The 23929-nt window shown below is 34.5% G+C and overlaps 2 protein-coding genes across 3 annotated transcripts; both read right to left on the bottom strand.

Moving 5' to 3' along the window:
* Positions 1–1787: 1787 nt before the first annotated feature.
* LOC132752118 (regulating synaptic membrane exocytosis protein 2-like) lies at positions 1788–22304 on the bottom strand (the record flags this gene model as incomplete). Of its 2 annotated transcripts, none has more annotated exon segments than XM_060742399.1 (12): positions 1788–2666; positions 4356–4495; positions 5824–6041; positions 6726–6855; positions 7169–7401; positions 7790–7910; positions 8875–9096; positions 9972–10096; positions 11120–11432; positions 12758–12878; positions 13920–14027; positions 22139–22304. In XM_060742399.1, coding segments are annotated over 12 exon segments (2125 nt in total), but the record flags the coding sequence as incomplete, so codon positions are not given.
* LOC132752120 (52 kDa repressor of the inhibitor of the protein kinase-like) lies at positions 18988–20613 on the bottom strand. Its single transcript, XM_060742402.1, has 2 exons — positions 19817–20613; positions 18988–19250 (listed from the first exon to the last, which is right to left on the bottom strand). The coding sequence occupies exon 1, from the start codon at positions 20258–20260 to the stop codon at positions 19817–19819; it is 444 nt and encodes a 147-aa protein (XP_060598385.1). The 5' UTR covers positions 20261–20613; the 3' UTR covers positions 18988–19250.
* Positions 22305–23929: the final 1625 nt, after the last annotated feature.

The following is a 23929-nucleotide window of genomic DNA, read 5'->3' as shown; positions in this document are numbered from 1 at the left end:
CCCCTTTGCAGATTGTTTGTTTGGGTCATATGTCACACCGACACAGTATAGGTCAAATGGCAACCTTCCAGCTTTACTGGTGGAGGAAGACCTCAGGTGCCCTTCACTGCATTATTTCATGCAGGAATGGGCGCCTCATTAGAATAACCGACATTCTGTAAGCTAGCTGGATAGCCTCCTCACATGTAAGAATCCAAAGTCCTTGTCCGGATTCAAACCTACAGTGGTGACAGACAAATGGTTCCCTTTTAGGTAATGATACCACTGCCACCACATGCAAAACTTTGCCAGTCAGAGCAAAATATAATTTTCCTCCACTTTAATTTTAATACTTTTTAAAAGTTTTTTTTATTATTATTTAATATTATGCTTATTGTATAGAACATAGAAAAACACATAAAAGGAACAATTTGTAAAACTGATTGTGAAGTGTTTTTCTCTGTAAAAAATGTCTATGAATTTTGGTCACATATTGTCCAAATGGTTAAGTTGGCAAAGTGGAATAATGGCGAATTTAGCCAATTGACGAAAATCACTAAAATTTTCTTTTGCTTAGATATCAACCAGCCAGTCATTCAATGCTACCCTTGCAGTCTACATGTTTGCTTATATTTCCTCACACGAAATGTCTGGAATTTTAAATTCACTAGTTTTTTGACTTGTAGAAAATAATCCACTTATACAGTAATATATCTACAGTCACTCAAGCATAACTATGGTCACTCAAGCTATATTATGGCGGCAGTGTTTCAACAAACAAAGTGTGATGTAACCAGTGCTGTCAGCCAGGTCCCAAGCTGCTGTCATTTACCTTTATTTCTAAAATGTCAATTACCTTTATTTCTAAAATGATTTGATTAAAAAAAACATGAAAATTTACAATTTTGTGAGAGAGAATAAAACACAAACTTTATAATAATGTCACAGTTGTGCATATGTAATAGAATTATGGAATTAGGCCAAAATTTATCCCGGTAGTCATGGTAACCATTTACAGAGTGCATAATGAAGACAATGGTTGGCTGAAAAATATGAATAATTTTAGTACGAGAAGCAGTGTGTTATTTTAAGGCAGTTATTACCTGTAACCTCACCGAGTAACTGACAAAATATTTTACCAAACAAGATCAGTCACCATATTTCTACTGTGTTACTAACGCAGTGAGGGCTATAATTGCATATTTTGACCAATTTTTTGGTAATTTATATTAGTTATAAGCGCAATCTTGCAATCTTGTAATGTATAAAGTATTTTTTTGTTCACTTCACAATATGTTACTTTTTAAAGCAGCATGCCTCAAGATTTATGCAAATTATCATGTAAATTCTGAAAAATTATTTAAATTTAAGTAATATATCATGATGTGAACAAAGAAAGTATTATACACATTGCAAATGGCTGGTAAAAGCCACGTAAATTACCAAATGGAGGTCCACATATGCGAAAAAAAACTCTTACTGCGTTAGTAACGCAGTAGAAATATGGTAATAAATATTGCAAAATTAGTCTTAAATTGCACATAACAGTATTACTTGAGTCTTGAACCTTTTTATGTTTCTTAAAAATGGACATTTTATTCAAGTTTGATTTTCTTGATATATTGCGGCTCATCTGGAGGCATGCAGCTTTAATACATTTTCTAAATTTTCATTAAAATTAGCCAATATCTTGAGGCATGCTGCTTTAAGGCTGATTAAAATCACTATGTTTGTATACTTAAAAATATGTTTTATAATTAACTATTACTTGAATAAATGTTCATATAAATTAGCTGATCGACACATGTTGTCTGGAAATGTCCTGTTTTACAGCCAGTCAAAAAAATTTTTCATCAAAGCTTACTCACTATATAGAAACTTTTTGTCGACAAGTGAATACATGTACGTATATCTAATCAGTGCCCGAATAAAAGGGCTTTCCAATTCATTACTTTCATTTGTTATCTTATGCTATACAACATCAAATCAAATTAAATGGTGATTTTATAATATCAGAATTTTGAACATTATATAGGTCATGAAGTTTTTTTACTTGTTACATTTGAAGACTATAGTACCTTCATTTAAAAACACAAATAAATAAAAATAAATCCAAAGGTCTCATCACAAAATCACGAGGTCCTGTTGTTTGTTTTGAATATATATCAAGCAGACCCTTCATAAAATCATCTGGTCCCAATTTCTGGAATTTTCTTCTTTTTCAAAAAAAAAATTAAAAAAATCAAGCAGACCAAAACTGACTTTCTTTCACACATAAATTCACATTGTCCAAGTCAGATGAATGCTTGTTTTATTTCACATGAAAAAGAACACATTGTTATATTGTTTCACAATAAATCAAGCAGACCGCCCATCATTTATTTTTGTTGTTGAAAAATTGAATGCGAGCTTACAAAATTGCAAAAAAAGATTGGTTACTATTGGTTAGAGAACACTAGCTAGGTCCGAGTGCTATTATTATATCCACTGTCTAATGAAGTGCTGGATCCCTTCCTACTTGCAGTCAGGGTACCAGTTGAGGAATGATGGCCGACGAGGGAAGAACTAGTATACAACTTATACCAGCCGATTACGATGTTTGACAGGTCAAGTTGATCCAGCATTATCTGAGCCACGCCCATAAATACTTTACGATCCATTCTACCGTAGTCGCCCCACACAGTTAACTGAAATCAAAAGAAAAATTTGACATCATAACTAATTAAGCAGAAGACAAATAAACAATTATATATATATTTTTCATGGAGCTAAATAACATGGAGAAGAAACTGTGACTTCACACAGTTATAAATTCAGTATCTGCGGAATTGTGTTCACGTAAGTTTTCATATGTGGCGGGATTTTCCGAGATTTGATGCATCCGCGGTAAAAGTAGCCAAAATACTGCCATATTGAATTCCCGGAGGTACACTGACAATAAAGATGAAGCATTTTCTGCTTATAGAAGAAGCAAAAGTTGTTTATCGTATAACGTTCAGTACACAATTTTCAATACAAATATGTCTCTGATGAAAATCCATGTCGGCTATGTATAATTGACTGATATCGCCGAAGTTGAACGACAGCGCTAAAATCGGAGACTGGAGGGAAAACCCAATTATCACTGTCGTGCGCAAAGGATTGTGGGTCTGAATCTGACTATCGTCTATTTTTGGAACTTCATATCTGTTGTATATACAGTCGAGACTGCCTTAGCGACCCCCTGATTTCAACGACTCCCTGTCTTATCCGACCTTGTTTCAGTCCTCCCAACGTATTTTCCTATATAAATGGTCTGAATTAAACGACTCCCTGTCTTATGTGACAAGCGACCCTAATTATCTGGTCCCAATGCATTGCTTTGTCTGATTAAAACGACTTTCACACCTTTTAATTGTCCGTTAATCGGATAAATAATACCTGTTTTAACACCCAGAGAGACAAAATAATTAAGTCCAATTATAATCCAGTAGTCAGTACTCTTCAAACAAACTCTACACACCTCTGATTACATGTATATATGCAGGTGTCAAGTGACGTAGCGTCTGGAGTGTCCGTAGCGTCTGATGCAATCGATGTGTGTTAACAAATTGAGGTCACAGGTGTAATGAACATAATGAACTGAGTAAACTGGATTAAGACTTGTGTTTAAAAAATTATGGAGTGCCAACGGAAGATTTTTTAAGGCAGAATTTTTTTTATTTTACCTTTCTATGGCTGCATGGATAATACGGAAAAATGTTGATACCAGACTAATATGGATATGTTTTTAAAAGTATGATATTTATTTTAAGGATTTGAATGCATCAAATTCAAGTTTATTTTGTACCATAATGATTCAATATTAAACTAATACAAAAAATAAAATTAAATTTTTTATGATATACATACTATTATATTTGCTTTACAGGGATTCTTTATTTTATTTACATCAAATATTTAAAGTACATTTGTACCTATGTGTATTTGCAATTGGTTAGATATTATTCCTTCACACAGTTATACAGTATATATATGCTAAGTCACAATGATATATAGACAGATAGATGGTATTTAAATTTTAATTTTCTATGAGACTGTATTAAGAGACTCCCTGTCATATGTGACCTTTTTCTCAAGATCCCTTGGAAAGTCACATATGACAGTCTCGACTGTAATATAGCTGTGCTTTTTTCAAGCCAAAAATACAAACATGTAACCAAGGGCCGTAAGTCTAAGGTCAGTAAAACTTTAATTGCATCTAAATAAAGGGCATCAAATGTAATGGTGCTGTCACTTTAAGGACAACCTGTGAAAATAAAATGTAGGTCAAGTATTTACCTGTAAAATCTTGCCAGTGTACGGTTCTGTAAACATAATGTAGGTCAAGTATTTACCTGTAAAATCTTGCCCGTGTACGGTTCTGTAAACATAAGTTGTTGTTGATAAAGAGGGTCTAACGTTCTACGAGCTACGGTTGTCTTTTGTTTCTCAATACAATGTTTCCCTTCAATCAGGTACACCTTGACGTATGGTGCTAAAATAATAAAACAAAAGAAATATTATTGCTGACGTAAAAAAAATCCGGAGCCAATAATAAAGACTGTGAAGAGCCATTTTGGTCAGTTAAGAGCCATTTTGGTCATTGCAGAGCCATAATTGGTCCTTGAGGCGTCATTTTGGTCATTTTAGAGCCATTTTTGGTCATTGCAGAACCATAATTGGTCCTTGCAAAGCATTTTTGTCATTAAGAGCCATTTTAGTCATTTACAATCCAATTTGGTCCTTAAAGAGCTAAGAGCCACTTTGGTCCTTGAGGAGCAATTTAGGTCCTTAAAGAGCTAAGAGCCATTTTGGTCCTCAAAGAGCTAAGAGACACTTTGGTCCTTGAGGAGAAATTTTGGTCCTTAAAGAGCTAAGAGCCATTTTGGTCCTTAAAGAGCTGAGAGCCATTTTGGTCCTTAAAGAGCTGAGAGCCATTTTGGTCCTTAAAGAGCTGAGAGCCATTTTGGTCCTTAAAGAGCTGAGAGCCATTTTGGTCCTTAAAGAGCTAAGAGACACAGGAGCAATTTTGGTCCTTAAAGAGCTAAGAGCCATTTAGGTCCTTCAAGAGCTAAGAGCCACTTTGGTCCTCAAAGAGCTAAGAGACACTTTGGTCCTTGAGGAGCAATTTTGGTCCTTAAAGAGCTAAGAGCCATTTAGGTCCTTCAAGAGCTAAGAGCCACTTTGGTCCTCAAAGAGCTAAGAGCCACTTTGGTCCTTGAGGAGAAATTTTGGTCCTTAAAGAGCTAAGAGCCATTTAGGTCCTTCAAGAGCTAAGAGCCACTTTGGTCCTCAAAGAGCTAAGAGACACTTTGGTCCTTGAGGAGAAATTTTGGTCCTTAAAGAGCTAAGAGCCACTTTGGTCCTTAAAGAGTTAAGAGCCATTTTTGTTCTTAAAGAGCCATTTTGCTCATTAAGGAGTCAAAACTGATGCCTTTAAAAAGATGACATAATTAAACAATGCCATAATCTAAAAATAAGGACCATTTGTTATTTAAATATATTATATATTACTTGTCAGACTAGTAATCTAGGGAATACTGGCAGCATGGGTTCAAACCTTATAAGGGGCAAGCCATTGTTTCTGTGAGCAAGAAAGTTTATACTCTTTATTTAGTACTAGTTGGTTCCAGGAAAGGATTCAAGAACATTTCTATAAGCTTATAGCTTCCAACACAATCAAACTAAAATAAATTTGTATAAACTAAACTAAATGAGTATTCCATTACTAGCAAAGGAAATATTGTATCACAGACAAAGAAAAAATTGTATAGCAACAGGCATAGAAAATTTGTAAATGACGTATTTATTCAGAAAGCAAACCTGGAAGTATTTTAGCGCCTGCTTTCGCCAGTAAGCCTCTAGCTCGTATAACTTCGACCTCTAAATGACCTTTCCTGTCATACAGGCCTAGCTGAATCTCTCCTAGACATGCTGAGCCGAGTACCTGTCTGCCTACCAATTGAGCCGGGCCCAATCCCTCTACAAAGTCACCAAACTGTCCCTCAGAACCAAGTCTCATTCCAGGAGGTAACCATAATCTAAATGAAGCACATGAACAAACATGAAAACAAACCAATATATGTTGATACTAGCCAATATGTAAACATAACCTTACATGTTGATATTTTAGCCAATATGTACATATAACCCAATATGAACATAAAAGTCAATATGTTAATACTAGCCAATATGTACATATAACCCAATATGACTGTACATATAAGCTAATATGTTGATACTTAAGCCAATATGTTCATATAAGCCAATATATAAATAAAGCATTCAAATTTTCACATCTAATGTGAATATATATACAAAACTTTGGGATATTTTTGCAGAACTTAAAGCGACAATATGCCCATCTGGTCAACTAAAAATAACTTTACATTTTGCCATAATTGTGTTCAATTTCATATCTTACCATTAAAACATAATCAATTTGACAGCTTTAAAAAATGTGCATAATGTCATTTCAAATTTGAGCCTATAACTATACCCAAAATTAATAACACTAGTTGTAGCCTTCTATATAAGAGTGAAATCCCTTGGATACTCTTCAAACAAGTCTGTTATACTATTAATTTTGATGAAATTATTGTTCATATTTTTGCCACTACTGTAAATGGCGAAAAGACCAACTACATTTTGGGTTAAAGAGATGGAAAATATGCCAAATACAAATATAACTTTCGGGTGGAGGGTCAGGAGTGGGTTGTACTTACACACTACCGGAGTCACTACTGATGCTGCCATCAGTTGATTCCCTACTGCCTTGCTTGTACATATGTCCAGGACCTTCAACACCTGGTATTACCTCCTCACATCGCTGAAATGAACTTCTCTTTCTCCCATCTGTACAACAAAATAACATTTGCTATTATAACAAGTCATCGCAAGTTCATTAGATTAAAATCAGCTCCAAATTAGCATTAGGATCTGACGTGCACCAGAATAGCAGGTCACCTTGAATGCTTATAATAAAAAGAGTCTCTCATTACATTTCTGAACTTTTCTCATGAAAATGAATTTAATTATAGTCTGATAAGTCTTTGAGATAAATACATTTACTGTAACAACTTAAGTTTAAGTCCTAAAGTATATGACCTAGGACTTCAGATACACTTAGGACTTTCTATGAAACACTGCCCTGTACAATAAGTCGTACCTAGCTGATTAGCACTGCTACTCCTCCTTCTAAGTCCTACAAATGACGCCATTTTATGACTAAGGCTCGGCCTACGCTTGCTCCGCCCCTCAGTTATACTACTGGAAACCGCAGAATCTGATTGGCTACCGTCAGTTTTTTCAAATCCAGTACTATCATTACTAGAACTACGTGGAGGTGCACGACGTGCAGGCATAGGTGTACTTCGGCTTTCCATCCTAGAGGTAAACTCACTGTCATAATAGAAAAATCATGCTATAATTAGCAACATGTACGTACATTTTATAATTATAATAACTTTAAAATCTGTGTACAAGACAAATTTTGGACAAAAATAATCAATTCTTCAATTAAATATCTTAATTTCTTTAATTTTCTTTTAATTTTTTTTTTTTCATTCTGGTTTCAAAGCCTTCATTCTGGTTTCAAAGCCTAAGAATAATCTTGGAGCAAATGTGTAAGTGACCATATAGCTGAAAACCTCAGTTGGTATAGCTTCCAAACAGGGTCACTAAAGTTAAAATCCCAATCAGGCTACACATTTATCTCCCCCTGTGACATTATCCTGAAATTATCACTCCTATTATCAAGGTTATCTTAAATAATTCACTTTAAACGCACCTGAATTTCCGCGGCCTTTCAGACTGCGTTGACCTTAGACTGATCGTGCTGACCTTTGACACTTCAGACATATCGCTAGTCTCGGAGGCGTCACTCTGTGCATCATCATCCATCCCAAACTCTGAAACAATTTTGTGACACATTCAATTTTAGTATACCATAAACATTCTATTAAAAGCCCCTCCCTTAATAAAGACCCCCCCCCCAACTCCACAGGGTTTCAATCTACTCTTCAGTGCTGAACTGAAAAAGTTCAGAAAGAGTAAATCCATTTTTTTATTCAAATCTGTTAGAATCCATTTTATTTTATAGAAAAAAAAAAACCACAAAAATGTATCATAATAAACTTTAAAACATTTTAACATTATTATGAAAACTTGTTCAACACCAAATGTATTTACAATGAATTTTGGATTTACGAAAAACTGTATTCTTATAAACGCCCCCGACCACAATCCCACCCCGGAAATTGTTTAGCCCCCAGGGGCGTTAAATATGAATTTTCGGTATATATCTTATAGATTAAATTTTCATACAAAATGAAAACAATTTAAGAGATGTGTAAATTATGACATTGTTTGAATTTATCTAAAGGCAATTTAACATAAAGGCGCACAATTATATCATAAATTAGAGAACTGTAACAAAAATAAATCTTAACCTGTGTTTTGATATTATATACTTAAATACATCGTTAATGTCTTTTAAAAGTTACTATGCAGATATAAATTGTCAAGAATAGAGCGGAGTGGTGGCCTAGTGGTTATGGTGTCTGCTTATCAACCCAGAGATCATAGGTTGGAGCCCTACTCGGGTCACGACCATATGTTTCTTCATATGACACCAGTACTGGTTGGTTCCAGGAAGAGGACTCGAAAGTGATTAATATAAGTTGCAAGAACTTGTTTCGCAATCGAGCTTAAATAAATATGTTTAAACCAAGAACAGATGGGCAGACATTTGATCACCAAGTATTTAAGTAAGCTAACGGCAAAAATTGGTAAACTTTTAACAACATGTTAACTACAATGTATATATATATGCTATTAAGGTCTTTGTTTCGTTCTGGTCATATCTCAACTTACCTCGTCTTCTTCTATGGTGGTAGCCGCCCCCTCCAAAATCACGTCCCAGTCTGAAGTCATATTCCCTATCAAATGCTCGGTCACGTGACCTTGACCTGTTTTCCTGACTGTGTCGACTCTGGCGGTAACCTTCACTATCAGAATGAGGCATGCTCGTACCCTCCGCCTGACGAATTATTCTCTGTTTCATCATTCTCGCTCGCTCCTCTAATTCTTGCGTTACTGCGGCAGAAAGAAAAATATTTTCATAATCTTTTTGCACTGCACAAATTCTAATATTTTAATAATTTTCACTAAAGTTTTTTTTTTTAATTTTAATTTTTTCTAATTTTAAAAGTTTTTTTGATTTTGTCAGCTTCTGAACAATAAATAGCTGCTGTATTTGTATTACATACTGAATTTTAGGAGTTTAGGCCCACAAAACTACTTGACCAATATAACATATAGAGAATAATGAATGGGTGTAGATATAGTATTGAATTTATTGAATGAGTTGAGTAAAAATATATTATGCGAGCCTCTGGTGAGTATAATTTTGTTTTATGCAACAAGTTCAATAAATAAAGTATTGAATCTACATGAATATAATATTCTATTTATTAGAACAGTTTACAGTTAAATAGAGTTATTTTTCATTGAATGGGCCTATAGTTTAACACTAAGTTTGTATATAATAGCGCAAATGACGTCACATCAAAGTGTTACACTAGTGTAATATTGTTTTTATAAAATGGCTTTATTACACTCCTGCACCTTGACTTATTGATAAACGTGTATATGCAGGGATATGTACGTCTAACATCACTTTAGTAATACAAGCAATGCAATAAATCCTGTTTGTTTGTTTGTTTCATTTTACGCCTTTTCCCAACAGTATTTCAATCATATAGGCGGGTAGTTTCCTAACCATCGTTCCTGGCGAGTTACACCAGTACTAGACTACCTTCCTCCGTGCTAAACTACCAAAGCATCTCCCAGGGATCGAACCCAAGCCAGAGAGATAACTAGATTAGAAGTCATCGACTCTAACCCCTTGACCACGGAGGCGGTATAAATCCTATGTAGTAACAACAAAACTATGAATTCCGTTATAATACCTCGGTCCCTGCTGGCTCTCTGAGCCTCGACAGGTATTGCTGGAAGCTGGCGTTTCTTTGGTGATGGTGTACTGGTTGGTGAAATACCCGGCATCCGTACAGGCGTACTGGTTGAGGAATGTCTGCTGCTGTAATATGAGATCAGTCATATCAGTCATGTCACACAGTGTCGCCATTATAGAAAGCAAAAAACATGGCAATGCCACTACAATTAACAAACCAGGTTTTCAACACCCGCCTTTTTCTCATTACCAAAGGTCCTTTATGGTATGAAGGTTATTCAAACGTCCAAATCCAAGTATTTTTTAATCACTAAGCTTGGTAAAATGATTTTGCCCTAAATGTTGTTTTGTCCAAATATGAACCGAATCCATCAATAAATAGCAAAGTTATTGCAATTTCATGTATTTTCAAAATATAACCTTGAAGGTCAAGGTCATTAAGGATTCAATTTCAAGGTCATATTAACTTATGGTAGTATGATGACCTTGGCCAACATGATGTTGTGTCCAAATAAATATTAGATATGTGTTTTAATAGAAATTTGGATCATATATGTCCATTTACAATAAAGTTATGGCAATTTTAGTGAATTTTTTAACAAATCTTGGACAAGGATTTTCAAAATTGAAAACCTGGTTTACAAAAAATCAGCCAACTCAACAATCCAAATCATCAACAACAGAATATCATAACTAAACAAGATTATTTTTATATATATGTCAAAACAAGAGCTGTCAGTAGGACTGCATGCTTGACAATTCTCAGTCCTTGATGGTAAAAAATTTGCAGGAGTCTGGATAATGGAGTCTGGATAATGTAGAAATATCTAAGTGCAAAAAGGGCCATAATACTTTCAAAATTCCAGTTAGAGTTACGGGTATTACATAGTGACCTCCTTATAAAGCTCTCAAATAAGCATGTGAAGTTTTAGCTCTTTCCCTTCAGAAGTTTTAGAGACACATTTTTAACTGACATGCAAAAAAACTTTGCAGAAGTGTGATACCCCCCGATGCCAGGGTGAGTACAAAATCCCTCCTAATTCTTCATATAGTCAAGCTAAAAATAAAAACAAAGGGACATAGTTCTTCAGATAACAATAGCATTAAACAAAGAATGTCTGCAATACAGTATATAAATGTTCTCACCTGAGATCTGTGGGTGACAATGAGCGAGCTACAGTATCAGGCACTCGGTGATGTGAGGAAGGTGACCTTGACCTCATGTGACCATGACCTCTGTCTGGAGCAGGTGACCTTGACCTATGACCTTGGTCTGGAGCAGGTGATCTTGACCTCTGACCTCTATCCGGAGCTGGTGACCTTGACCTATTTCTTTGCCGATCCCTGGAATCTGCGGCAGGAGATTTAGATCTGCGACCTCTGTCCGGGACATCGAGTTTCTCATTTGCTGTACTAGGTAACCTCCCTCTTCTGCTAGAATCTACATCTCTTGTTAAACCTACAATTGAATATGTTAAACAAAGATGATTTTCTATGATGCTTTTATCTTATTGTTGAATATAGAGGTGTGTCAAAACGCATCTAAGGCAATTTATATTTCAAAAATTACTGTGTAAAAACAATTTGCCACTGCATGCATTATTTTGGATTCTATCTTAAATTGAGATACATTTTGTCAGTTTATCCTTGCATACTTTTATTATATATAAATTCAATGGATTGGAATCCTTTAAAAGGTCTTCTACCATTCAAGTTTTTGAACTGCTAACAACAGTTACTACATAAAATATAAAATCGAATCAAATTTGACCCATACTTATTCCAAAATACAACTACAGTAAAGGCTAATAATGACCTTTGTACACATTTTGCCTTTATTTGGAGGGATCATATTATGAGCTAGAGCAATTATTCATAACCATTTATCAGTTACACTGCAAAATCATCGTTAATTGTGGACTCATTTTTGTGGTTTTCGTGGATAGGTCAATCTATGAATTTAGGATCCAACGAAATTTCCAACAATTATTTTGCATCACATTATTTACATTTTAACTTTTTGAAAATTAACTGTCCATGAATTTAAATACCCCTGAAAATGTTCTTTGTGACAAAACCACGCCTATGGGACATATTTTTAGGCAAATTTTTTTTACTTCACCTTTTTTAAGAAGTATGAATTCTACGGAAAAAATGTTGATAACCCGCCCTTTCATTTAAAGAGAAAAAAACTTTGGATACGAATATCTTGTTTAAAGTATGTTATTTATTTTGAGGATTTGAATGTTTATTTTGTACCATAATGATTAAATATAAATTTTATACAAAATGACAATCTAATTTTATATGGTATACATGTGATTTTATCAAATTTTCTTATTTTGTTTACATCAAATATTTAAAGTACTTAATATATGTTTCATTGCAATTGGTTGGATATTATTCCATGCATGTATGTTAAGTCACAATGGTATATAGATGGTTTTTAAAATGTCAATTTTCTTTGGGACTGTATTAATACGAGACTCCCTATCATATTTGACCTTTTTCTAACGGTCCCTTGGGCAGTCACACGACAGTCTCGACTGTATTATAATATTGAAATCCATAAATCTTTGAATGGACTGATCCAAAATCAAAGCTGGGAAAGCCCATTATACAAATTCAGTATTAAGCGTTAAATCATTTTGCATTTATTTGTCTGGGTTTAATGGTGACACTAACATATTTGTCATACCACAAAAAAATCGCGTTTTGACGATACCTTTTATTGCTTGCATTAATGTTTACAAATATGTATAAGCATCAATAAAGTCGACTCACCACCCACGACACCGATACTGTCATCAATCTCGGATACGTCGCTATCACTAACACCCCGTCCTACGTGAGGTGGTGACATTTGTTGCCTATGCCGTACATCATATGGGTCTTTACTCGTTTTCTGAAATGCATAATAGTAAAATTATGTAATGTTAATGCAGCATTTATTAATATACAGGGTAATGGGTGTTAAGTACGCATCAGTTATCAACAGTTTGTATCTCATCCTGCGCACTCAAATCTTTGTAAATATATACAAGGTTTTATGAGAGTTTTAAAAGGCCAGTAGCTGTTAAAGGGACTCCACCTAGGTTTTTCGAAATGCTGGGACATGCATGGTACATAACATAGGCCTAGAGGCTATCTATAGGGACAGCTTTCAATCAACTAGCAGATATGACTCAGCTGCTGTTAAGTCATGGTTCCGGTGAAGAATATGCACAGGGCATTGAATTTCAAGGGAAAATATAGCATTTTCAAGGGAAAATATAGCATTTTCAGGGGAAAATGTAGCATTTCAGGGGAAATGTAGCCTTTTCAGGGGGAAAATATAGCATTTTCAGGTGGAAATATAGCATTTTCAGGGGAAAATAGGGCATTTACAGGGGAAAATAGAGCATTTTTACAGGGGAAAATATAGCATTTTTAGGAGAAACTATAGCATTTTCAGGGGGGGGGATATAGCATTTTCAGGGAGAAATATAGCATTTACAGAGGGGGAAATATAGCATTAAATTTTACAGGGGGGAAATAGAGCATTTACAGGGGAAAATATAGCATTTTAAGGAGAAAATATAGCATTTTCAGGGGGGGAAATATAGCATATTCAGGGGAAATAGAGCATTTTTAGGGGAAAATATAGCATTTTCAGGGGAAGTTAAACCTATTTTGGGCAACAGCATACAGCCTTCATTTGGCTGTAAAATATTGGGGGAAATAATCACTGTGTATTCAATTTTTAATACAATAAAATACTAGAATTAATTATCTAAAAGGACCATGTATGTCATATGCAATGCAGTTAAAAAAGCAATATAAATATACAGGTATAGTCAAATCTAATAAATTACACATGCACATAAATTTCTTCAAAAATACTAAACTACATTAAGTGGGTAATTCACTATTGGCATGGTAACCAGATATATTATAATATACTTACATTTCTTGGAGAAGAACTAGGAAGTGGTAGACTTGTGTTGTCATGGTTACTGAGCTGATACCAATATGGTTCATCTGTCAAACATGCTGATGTAAGATCTATTAAAACCTGGAAATGTTAAATATTAATTATAACATTATCATAATTTACATAGAGTACTGTATAAGTGCAATGTTAAATATCAACTATAACATTATCATAATTTACATAGAGTACTGTATAAGTGGATTTTTCTGTGTGTTGAAAAAGTTAGCAAATTTAAAATTACAGATATTTCACATGAGGAAATATTAGTGAATCCTGCAAAAGTAGAATTTAATGGCATGTTGGTTGAAACATTAGCGATTTTCGTCAATTCGCGAAATTCGTCAATATCTCTGCGTCGCTATCTTAACCACTTTGACAGTATTAGTCATATGATTTAGTAGTCAATCAAGTCATAGTGAATCATCACTCTCTTCTGAGAACTTTTCCTTTGTCAATTGAAGGAAGAACTAAGACTCTACTGTAACATCAGGCAATAGGTGGCACTTTGTTTTAACCCCTGACTTTCAAAAGTATTAGGTGATAAGCTTCCTCACATGACATTTCTCAACATTATTAGGGGACAATAAACATAGCCTCGACTGAGGGATAATATACATGGCCCAGTGGCAGAGTGACTGGTCAATGTACAGCAAAATCATTATTATTTGTGGGGCACTAATTTTTGTTAATTTCGAAGATAGGTTAGTCCACAAATTTAAATCCAACAAAATTTTATTTCCTCTGCTGTAAAATAATTTTGCATCACATTATTAAATTTTACATTTTACCTTCTGGGAAAATAAACAGTCCATGAATTTAGGTACCCACAAAAATATTCTTTTTGACAAAACCACGAAATTTTATGTCCATAAAATTAAGTGAATTCCTTGTATTAAACACTGATATAATTGATAGACAATAAACACTGCCTTAGGAGAGTGATGTTAAAGTGTATAAAGCTATATAGCTGATGCAAAAAATTATTGTTTGGATTTTAAAAACGCATTTTTCCAAGATGTTTGTATGAAATAAAAATGGCAATAAATTGCCTTAAAGCCAATGGATTAAACCCTATTTAAAATAGCAAAATAGTATTTTGTTCCAGAACATTTTATTCTGTTTACATACATTATTCATGTGTATTAAATAACAGAAACATTTTTTTTACAACTTTTTTGGGAATCAACCATTTAATAATGGACCGACATAATTTTACTGTTGATAGAATTGATAAAAATATTTCATTAGATATAGATTTCAGGGGCGTACCTGGAGGTATTTGAAGAATACGCCCATAAAAGTTGGGGGCCTGGGGGCCGCTAGGGCCCCCGGTGGGTCCAGGGCAAAGCCCTGGCCAGGGGTTCAGGGGGCCGGAGGCCCCCGAAAAAATTTGATTAAGCATCATTTTAAAAGGCTGAAATGCCATAAAATAGCTTCTCAAATGTCTTTCCCTGACTAAAACTTAACCAATATAATAAAAAAGTATTAAACGTATTACAACAAAATTACAACAAACGATTAGATTTTATTCCTTCTTCATTACTATTTACTATATATTTATTCATTCATTCTTTCTTATTATAATTTTTATGTTTTTATTTATTTATTTATTCATTTACATCTCTGTTATAATCTACACTTTAAATATCAAAGCCAGTCTTATTTCTTTTTTAGCCGCAAAAATATCGACAATACGTTCAGCATCAAGCTTCTTTTCCTGGTAAATGTTCAGAAGTCCCAAGCCGGACAGCCTCTCAGTCGTCATGGTTGACTTGAGGTATGATTTAACTCTACGCATTGTAGAGAACGATCTCTCTGCAGTAGCGGTAGAGACCGGCACTACTATAAGAAGTGCCAAGCATTTCCTGATATTTGGATACAATGCTTCACTTGTAACTTTTAATGACTCCGTTAAGTTTTCTGGAGTCGTTTCTCGTTGGGCAGCTAGTGTTGGATCAGTCCACCACGTCCTCCACAAGACACATTCACGGAGGAATGTATCTTCGTCAACATCCAAGCATGTCTGTAGACCCCTGTATAGTTCTCGGCACTGTGATACAGGAAGACCAGACTTTGAAACCTATAAAATAATCGATAATTTCAATATTACAATTTAAGCAAAGAATCAATTCTTTAAATGAAATAATGTTAAAAGAAGATTTCCTCGTTATATATGTAGTAGTAATGGATTCAATGAGCATTTTCATATCTGCAGTACATGTCTTAGTAATCAAGAATAAAGTTGATTTAAACATGTTTACAAATTATCATGAAAGCTACAATATAATGTGATTAAGTATTTGTCAAAATATATGTCGACATACAATTTCTCTCAGCATCACTCAGTACTGTTCACACAACGAAACATATAAAATGCCCAATTTCATACAATAGTTTCTATTAAAATGCTAACTGGAGAGATACTGGGTTTTATTGGTGAATTAAAACCCACATCACCAACAGTATATCATTTACACTGTGACCGAACTTGTTTTGGTGACCGCTTAATTCAATTTTCATGATTCCAAAAATTTTGTAAATTAACTTGTTAATGGTACGGAAGCTTATCAGGGCCTACAGTTGATAAGATGTTTTACGCTAAGTTAACTTTTTTTTATTCGCATTGATAAGATGTTTTCGAATGTCTCAATAAAATTTACTGACAAAGATGAGAAGATTTAAGGCATTGCAACTGAACTTTTCTCGATATGCTCTCCGGCAAAAATCCTGTCGAAACTTCGTGATTTCACGACTTTGCTGAAATATTTAGTAAGACGCAATGACGTTTACTCGCATTGACAAATAGCTCAGGTAATTCAACAAAAGTTTTTTTGGGAATGATTAAAAACTTAAACGTATTACGTATTTATCATATAACGTCTTCACTTCATGGAATGTTTTTGGTCAAAACAAGAAGAAACAAGTTGACGTGACGTGAAACTTGTACTTACGTGGGGGCCCTGATAAGCTTCGGTACTTGATTCAAATGTCATTATTTCTCTAAAAAAGTTAAACGTTTCACCGCAATGTTAACTATAACTTTAAAAATCGTTTGTTTGAAAGCGTTTTTGCACGGGACGTTTTAAATGTTTGACGAAGCGTCGTGTCAAAGAATCGGTAAATTGAAAATTGATTTTTTTTTCTACTTTTTAAAGTTGTGTTTTTAAAGTTTTAATGAATATGTATTTTATACCAAAGAAGTTGAAAAAAAATTCACTTTTTCAAAAGTCTATATTGAAATTTTTAAATTCTCAGCGTAATAGCAAAAAGGCCGAATAGTTTAATAAAAAAAATGCTATAAAATAATGTTTTTTTTGGGTTTCTATCAAAAATTTATGAAAAATTTTTAAATTTAAAAAAACCCAATTTTGACCTACTTGGGATTGTTTTTGTGCGTTGTATCTAGGATTTGCTTGTAAAGGCGATTCTCCAGCTCTGTTAACAGATGCGTCAAGAAAGGGTAATACATATTAATTTTCCAGAATTGCGATGATGTATCACTTGGGCCATTTGGGCGATTTCTCTGACGTCCTACGTTTCTTGGAATGCAGGGATCGACTCCTACATCCGAAGCAAGATCCACAGCTTTCTGGTACAAAGAATCCCAAACAGCAGTGTCGCCCTTTCATTCTGTAAGATAATTCGAAAATATCAAAGCGTCACAATTATGTCTATAAGAAAGATATCTAGAGCGTTTATAAAATATTGATCGTTCTGTTGAGGCTCAGTGCAAACTACCTAACCTGAAATATTCTCCATACAAGTAACAAGTCTTTGCTGTACCTAATTACGGTTTTAACACCGTTAAAGTAAATTACGTTTGATTCATATTTATTCCATGCTGTCCAGAGGTTTACTGTAATATATCAGATGATTATGGGAACATAAACCACAAATATAATTTTCACTGTAGCCGGACAAGACCTGAATGCAGATGAAAAGAATATCATGAGTAAATGGAATAACTGGCAAAAAATGCCGTCATACATATACATTTTGCCTAAATAAAGGAAAAGAAAGTTGATGTCATCATACATCATGTTAAAAATTTAAAAAAACTTAGAGAAATTTAACAGAGCTATTTTACAAAAGCATGATTATTTGTTTTATTAGATTGAAATATATTTCATTCGGGAACACCAGCGTATTCTATTTTCACTCGTGGTTACGCGACTCGTGAAAATATTGCATATCTGGTGTTCACTCAGGTTTGTGCAAAACAAACATATACCGGTATATCCTTTATGTAATACAAAGTGGGACATAAAAAATCAATCCTCATGACTATATCTACACCTTCACATGTAAATGAGTCTACTTTATCATAAGAAAATATAATCCGTTCTGATAAAAACATTTGACTTCATAAAGTTCTTGCTGTATTTGTGAACATAGGTGTACATGTGAGCTATGTAGATCTCATACAGTATAAAGAAAGAAAGCATTTCTATTTATAGATCGTGTCACTTAAATTTCTTGTATCATTAAGAATATGAATAAAATGACCAACTTGCCTTCAATGTAGCAATCACCACTCTAGTTTCTGTGGCAGCTCTTAAGAGGTCAACAGGCTTTCTGCTGTAGCATGGTTGATAGTCCAACAAGTGCAGCAAGAACATGCTCCGCTGTTACAAGGGTGATTATAAAATCAAACTTTAGCACGGATAGACTATATGCAGCTGCCTTCGTGTCGCCATTTCGCACCCAGGTCCTCCAGTGATGTTACTACAGTTCTTAAACAAAATTGAATTTGAATCAAACATATATAAATATATATAAAATAATTAAATGCGTAAATATTTCATCATTTAATACACACATGTTTTATTTCAATAGATATGTGTTTAATGTAAGACATTTGTCATTAAAGCATCTCGGCAAAGAATTCATAATTTATGCTTCTATTGAATGTATCAAACACAGTGATACCTGTATGAGCATAAAAACGTGTGAAGAGCATCGGCCCTAGCTGCCCAACGTGTCTCACATAACGACTGAAGCTTCTGTCGCTCTTCCATTTCTTCACGGCTGGTGGGTCACATCCGAGAGTTTCTTGAAAATTTAGCAAACGTTTTGCGGACATGTTAAAAGCAAACGCTACTGTCTGCACCGTGGCCATCATATTTCTAACATACGTGCAGTTGGATGCGTGGACAATTGCTAAGTTCAAGCAATGGGCCTTGCAATGGGTATAAACTGCCTCAGGATATTGTTGGCGGATCCTGGCTTGGACACCTCTATATAACCCGGACATATTTGAGGCCCCGTCGTATCCCTGACCCCTTATATAGTCCATCTGTACTCCTGTATGAATAAAGAAGTAATCATATCATTACAATTATAATAACCTTAATTATTATTATCAACATTATCATCCTTATTTCAGCCTTAATATTCATCATCATCATTATCATCATTATCATCAACATCATCATTATCATTATTATTATTATTATTATTATTTATTATTATTATTATTATTATTATTATTATTATTCATTTAAACAGCATTTTTTAAAGAGATTTTCTATAAACTGTTAAAAACTGTTCTTTTAATGTCTTTGTTTTATTATTGCATACAATAATATACTATAAAATGTAAAAAAATGTACAAAAGAGATTTGTTAAATCAGGTTGAGTGAAAGGACCCCCCTCCCCCCCCCCGAAAAAATATCTGCATTGTAAAGCATTGTAAAGAATGCCAAACTTTTATTAATTTGTAAATCAAAGTAGGCACGGAAATTAATATTTTCAGTTTTAAATTGTGTTTAAACATGGATCTCAGAAAGTTATTTTAGATACTAAACTGTCGTAAATAAAGATATAATGTTATTTATGCAGTTTATTGTGTCAAATTTCTCAATCATTACCTAAACATCTGAGGTTTTCAAGAAAGGCGTTAGCCAATGCCTCCCCGTGGTACTCTTGCACTCGGAGAAACCAAGGAATTCTTCCCTGATCTCGCTGTCCTTCAGATATCGCACACAAAGAGCCATTTGCTCCATTGTAGCGCAGTCTGTTGCCTCGTCTGCTATCAGGCTGAACATTTGAGACTGATTACATTCGGTGACGATTTCATCAGAAATAAGTTTGCCACATATGGCAATTATCTCGTTCTGAATCTTTGGAGAAGTGTAGCGCATCCTTGGGTCTCCATTTTCCAGATGGTCTTTCAGAACTGGATTATTTTTAGCCTGAAATTCTAGTAGTGCTTGAAAGTTCCCCTTTCTGTCAGAATCAGCATCTTCGCGGTGACCACGGATTGGAATATTTTGCTTTCCACAAAGCATAAGGGTATCGACAATCAATGCCATAATTTTTCGGTTTTTCTCAACCAAAGCATTATATGCTGAGGATATACTGCACTCAATATCCTTTTGTTGTTGATTCTGTATCGCTACAAAGTTTTCTGCAGCAATTGAACTAGAGATATGAATATCAGATTTCCCGTGCTTATCTAAAATCTTTTTTATGTTACTCCAGTCTGTAACTACAGTTGTTGTCAGTGCCTTGCTGCGGGGATCAGAACCAGAAAATAGAAAACACGGGGCACAAAAGACCCCATCCAGCTTTACAGAATACCTCAGCCATTTATAAGACGTAAACCAAGCCGGTTGTGGCGTCCTAAATCTTCCACTAGCATACCTGAATGTTAAAAAATTATTGAGTGTAAAATTTTTTACCGAATTATAAAACTATAAAAAAAAAAGACAAGAATGTCATTGAAAATTAAAATTATCATATTTAGATCTAGATTCTACTTATGCAAAATATTAAAAAAAAAAATATAATAAAGAAAAAAAAATCACGCTGAAAGGTTTCGAACCGGCAGCTGAATTCTTCGAAGCGACCGTGCGACATCCGCTCTAACCACTGAGCTATATAGCCAATATAAATTAATAGGTTGATATTAAGTATATAATATTATAAAGTCGTCAGATGACATTAAACTATTCGGCCGTATGTTAATTTAATTGTTCTCCATACAAGTTAGGCCACGCTAATCATTTAAATCTCAAATGAATATTTTTACGCGATAATTTGAATAAAGCTACTTTTTTGATTATTTATATAGATTCTAATTATAGGTAGAATGAGAAGCTAGAATCTACCTTGATGGGAATTTAAAGGCCTGCACATCATTCCATGGTTGAGTCAAAAGAACGAGCTTCTTGTTAACTTCTTTGAAGCTTTCTCCATCTCCAAAAGGATCAGGAATATGGCGGAATGAAATCTCCATCTTTAAAAGACATTTTAAAATTCCCGCCTTGAAAACTTGCGCTAAACATTCATTCGGATCCCGAATAGAAACAACGATAAAAAACGCATCTTCGCTGGGAGTTGCTTCCCGTTGACAAAGTAGAACAGTTTACTGCCGAGTACCGTATTTACGGTATTAGGCTACTTGAAATCTATACGTTTATTTCCATGTCTTTGTACATTACTTCACAGGATCGATCTAGTCAGTTTGAGCTAAAATTTCAAGGGGACCTACACTATGCCCCTTGATTTTTATTCCATTTTTGGAATTTCTAACTTTATCAATTTTTTGAAATTCTGCTTGAATTTATACGCCCTGGCGTATTGGCGTATCGGTAGGTACGCCCCTGGATTTATACCCTTACTGAATATATATAAACATTGCCATGAGGGAAATTTAACAATTTCTAAGTCAAAGGAAATTTAACATTGTCTTGGCCAACCTGGGGCAAAGGGGCATTTACATTGCCCTGGCTTAGGGGCATTAACATTGCCCTGGCCAAGGGGCATTAAGCATTGCCCTGGCCAAGGGGCATTAAACATTGCCCTAGCCAAGGGGCATTAACATTGCCCTAGCCAAGGGGCAGTAACATTGCCCTGGTCAAGGGGCATTGACATTGCCCTAGCCTAGGGGCAATAACATTGCCCTGGCCAAGGAGCATTAACATTGCCCTGGTCAAGGAGCATCAACATTGCCCTGGCCAAGGAGCAATAACATTGCCCTGGTCAAGGAGCATCAACATTGCCCTGGTCAAGAGGCATTAAGCATTGCCCTGGCTAAGGGGCATTAACATTGCCCTGGCCAGAGAGGGCTTTAAGCATTGCCCTGGCCAAGGGGCATTAAACATTGCCCTAGCCAAGGGGCATTTACTATTGTCCTGGTCAGAAGGGGCATTAAGTATTGCCCTGGCAGCGAGGTATTTAACTCTTACCTCTCCAAGAAATTCACTAGCTCCTATTCTATCAAAATCCCATACTGTAATCTCAATCATTCTCTCAACAAAGTCTTCTGGTTTTACATTCTGGTACATGAATGTTTGATTCCAGGTGGGTTCATTTGTGTTCTGGACAGTTCTTGTCCTTCGTTTACTCTTCTCACTGAAAATATAAAAAATTCACCCATTATTAAATGGGGTTTCATTGTGGCACGGGTATTATGATATTTTATCACATAAACTGCAGCGCAGGAGTGTAAATAAAGCCATTTAATAACAAGAGCCACCGCCGGGCGGGGGGCAACGCTCGACTTTTTACTTTTTCTAAACGCAAACATAGAAAGGTTTGAACATATCTTAACGTTTCCCTTTTTATAAATTTTAGTTGGTCTGTCTTGTCACATTAGTTTTGTTTATATATTTTGTATATATATATGAATAGAAACATTACGCAATTTCTAAAAATAGCAACATTACATAATTTCAAAAAATAGCAACATTACGCAATTTCTCGCAACATGACGCAATTTCTAAAAATAGCAACATGACGCAATTTCTAAAAATAGCAACAATGACTCAATTTCTATAAATAGAAACAATGACGCAATTTCTAAAAATAGCAACAATGACGCAATTTCTAAAAATAGAAACAATGACGCAATCTCTAAAAATAGAAACAATGACGCAATTTCTATAAATAGAAACAATGACGCAATTTCTATAAATAGAAACAATGACGCAATTCTATAAATAGAAACAATGACCCAATTCTATAAATAGAAACAATGACACAATTCTATAAATAGAAACATTACACAATTCTTGTTGTTGTTGTAAATATATATATATACACACACACACACACACACCAATAAATATATAATTATGGTCATTTAATGCACAAATCTGAGAAAATTCAGTAATTTAACCTTCAAGGTCAAGGTCATTAAAGAGCCCAAGCAAATTTGGGTTTGATAAACAACAAGGTATGGTCCTTAAGAATGTTCTGTTATAATATGAAGTTGATCCCTTCAATAATAGCAAAGTTACAGTTAGTTACCGCCAAAACAATCAAAATTTCAATAATTTGACCTTCAAAGACAATGTCATTAATGAGTGAAGGTCAAGGTCTTTCGGTATATTTTTAACAGTTATCTTTGAAGATTATTATGTTCAAGTTTCAAGACAATCCATTCAAAAATAACAAAGTTACAGCCAATAATAGCCAAAAAAATGAAAATTTCAATAATTTGACCTTCAAAGTCAAGGTCATTTATGAGTGAAGGTCAAGGTCTGTCTAGTTATTTTTAAGGGATATCCCTGAAGATAATTATGTTCAAGTTTGAAGACAATCCATTCAAAAATAACAAAGTTACAGCCAATAATAGCCAAAAAAATGAAAATTTCAATAATTTGACCTTCAAAGTCAAGGTCATTTATGAGTGAAGGTCAAGGTCTGGCGGGTTATTTTTAAGGGATATCCTTGAAGATTATTATGTTCAAGTTTGAAGACAATCCATTCAAAAATAACAAAGTTACAGCCAATAACAGCATGAACAAGCAAAAATTGGACTTTTAACCTTGAAGGTCAAGGTCATTTACGGATGAAGGTCAAGGTTAGTGTGGTCTACTGAAAGGTCTTGTCCCAAGGGTTGTTGTGGCCAAGTATGAAGACAATACACCAAGAAATAAAAAAAGTTATGATCCAGGTACAAGTTTGCGGACGGCAACGGCAACGCCGACCCGACTATAACAATACCTCTACTTTTTTTTTCAAAAAAAAAAGTG

Source organism: Ruditapes philippinarum, unplaced genomic scaffold (genome assembly GCF_026571515.1).
Source record: "Ruditapes philippinarum isolate M1 unplaced genomic scaffold, ASM2657151v2 ctg6213_1_1_1_1, whole genome shotgun sequence".
In the NCBI taxonomy this organism is placed as follows: Eukaryota; Metazoa; Mollusca; class Bivalvia; order Venerida; family Veneridae; genus Ruditapes; species Ruditapes philippinarum.
The sequence above is the reverse complement of the archived record's forward strand: the minus strand, read 5'-3'. Positions and strand labels throughout refer to the sequence as shown.